This window comes from Austrofundulus limnaeus, unplaced genomic scaffold (genome assembly GCF_001266775.1).
Source record: "Austrofundulus limnaeus strain Quisiro unplaced genomic scaffold, Austrofundulus_limnaeus-1.0 Scaffold16, whole genome shotgun sequence".
Taxonomy (NCBI): Eukaryota; Metazoa; Chordata; class Actinopteri; order Cyprinodontiformes; family Rivulidae; genus Austrofundulus; species Austrofundulus limnaeus.
In genome coordinates this window covers 166552-168479 of record NW_013952418.1, presented here as the reverse complement: position 1 = coordinate 168479, position 1928 = coordinate 166552, and the positions used below count along the sequence as shown (strand labels likewise).

The 1928-nt window shown below is 39.5% G+C and overlaps 1 protein-coding gene across 1 annotated transcript in view; it reads right to left on the bottom strand.

The window, feature by feature from the left end:
* The window catches only part of LOC106513933 (interleukin-18 receptor accessory protein), a gene marked incomplete in the record, with an annotated part of 15832 nt that overhangs the window by 5829 nt on the left and 8075 nt on the right, over positions 1-1928 (bottom strand). The window contains 3 exon segments of the mRNA XM_014002995.1: positions 255-409; positions 481-610; positions 805-876. Of these exon segments, the coding sequence (XP_013858449.1) occupies positions 255-409; positions 481-610; positions 805-876 (357 nt within the window).

Genomic DNA, 1928 nt, shown 5'->3' with positions numbered 1-1928 from the left:
GTTTCTGCAGCATGTAGGAGTTTGACTGTGTGGGCGGAGTTTGTTCTGTGATTGACAGAGCTGGTGTGTGGGCGGAGTTTGTTCTGTGATTGACAGAGCTGGTGTGTGGGTGGAGTTTGTTCTGTGATTGACAGAGCTGGTGTGTGGGCGGAGTTTGTCCTAACTGTGATTGACAGAGCTGGTGTGTGGGCGGAGCTTGTCCTAACTGTGATTGACAGAGCTGGTGTGTGGGCGGAGTTTAACTCCATTAATACCTTGTTTTCTGAGCTTCAGTACGATCGTGACGCTTCTGTTTCCGACGGCGTTCCTGGCCACGCAGGTGTAGGTGTGGTTCAAATGCCGAGTCGTGACTTCTCTGATAGTGGCTCTCTGGACGACCTCGACCTTTTTATTCAGTAACTGCTTCTCTCTAAAAACACAAAAACAGGTGCTCTTTGTGCTCTTTACCACRGAGCTGCATTCACACACCTGTCCACTCACTGAGCAGTCTCCATGTGGAGGGGAGTCGTGTTCCTCATGTCGCCGCCGTAATTCACAAACCACTTCACATCCCGTGAAACGTCAACTTCAAAATCAAAATAAGCCTTACACATTAGGCTGTGGGGCCGACCTGGAACAGGTTAAAATGTTTTTAATGAAGGAGGTAAGTAAATAAGACGATTAAGAATAGAACCGACAGAAACTTGGTAGAAAAAAATAAATAAATAAATAAACAAATAAATATAAAAACAGTATCTGAGACTCTCTGAATGACAAGTTAGCTCTTAAAACTCTTTAAGTAGCACACAATATAAACAGATTTACCGAGTTCGACCTCCTCACTCTCACTGGCTGAAGGATATGTAATCTCTGGTGATGTTGTTGCTTCAAAACCAGCTGGAAGAGAAATAAGAGAATTTAATGTAAAGAAGATTCCATCAAAATTCAAGAACATCTGATTCATTTACTTCCCTTACGCAACATTAAACATRTAAAAAGATAATTCATCTAAAGAAGCAAGAACATAACCAGGTTGTTTTTCTCCATCTGATGAAATGAAAACCTGAATCTGAGCTCAACCGTTAAAAAATAAAAACTGTCACATGTTGGCCTTAATATGTTGTTATCTCTCTGTTCTACTAAAAGTTGATCTCTGTGACACGGGAAAACATTTTATTACTTTAAAATTTCTATGTATTTATTACATTTTTCACTGAAGCATGTCACCATTTTGTTACTGATGCAATGCATTCTGGGAATGATGATGATGATGATGAGTTCCAACTCAAACTACAACAGAGTCAAGGCTAAAAAGCTGTGGCAATAAATCTATATTTTGTATTCATTTCTACATTTTGACACCTGTAACATCAGTTTATGGTTCTAGAGCAGAGCGAGGGCTGCAGGAAACWAACAGCCAGGCTGCTGCTGCTGCTGCAGAGGAAACTCAGAGGTTTTAGGGTTTGTAGAAAAACATGAAAGGAAGTGAAACAYCTGATAATCTCCTTCATATTCACTGTGATTTATCCTCCAATCCAGTTACAGCTTCTTTACTTCATTGTTTTTAAATGTGACATAATGAGAAGCTTTCTTTTTCTAATAGAGTGAAAGTTTTCTAATCAGTCACTCTTTCACTCTCGTTTTCAACTYATCGAACCCTAAACCTGTAAGTTCAACAGCTTCAGGTTGACTGAACGTTCAGTTCTTCTCAGTCCTGAAGTTGGAGAATCAGCTGAACTGAAACTGAACTTTACAAAACAAACTCGACACCTGAAGACTTTAGGACTGAGAAGAGACTTGATTTGTTTTTACATACCTGCACGTCAAATCTGACCTTTTAGATGACAGAGTTTTTGTTAAAATATATATCAATTCAATTCAAAAATACTTTATTGATCCCCCCACCAATATATATATATACACTCACCGGCCACTTTATTAGGTACACC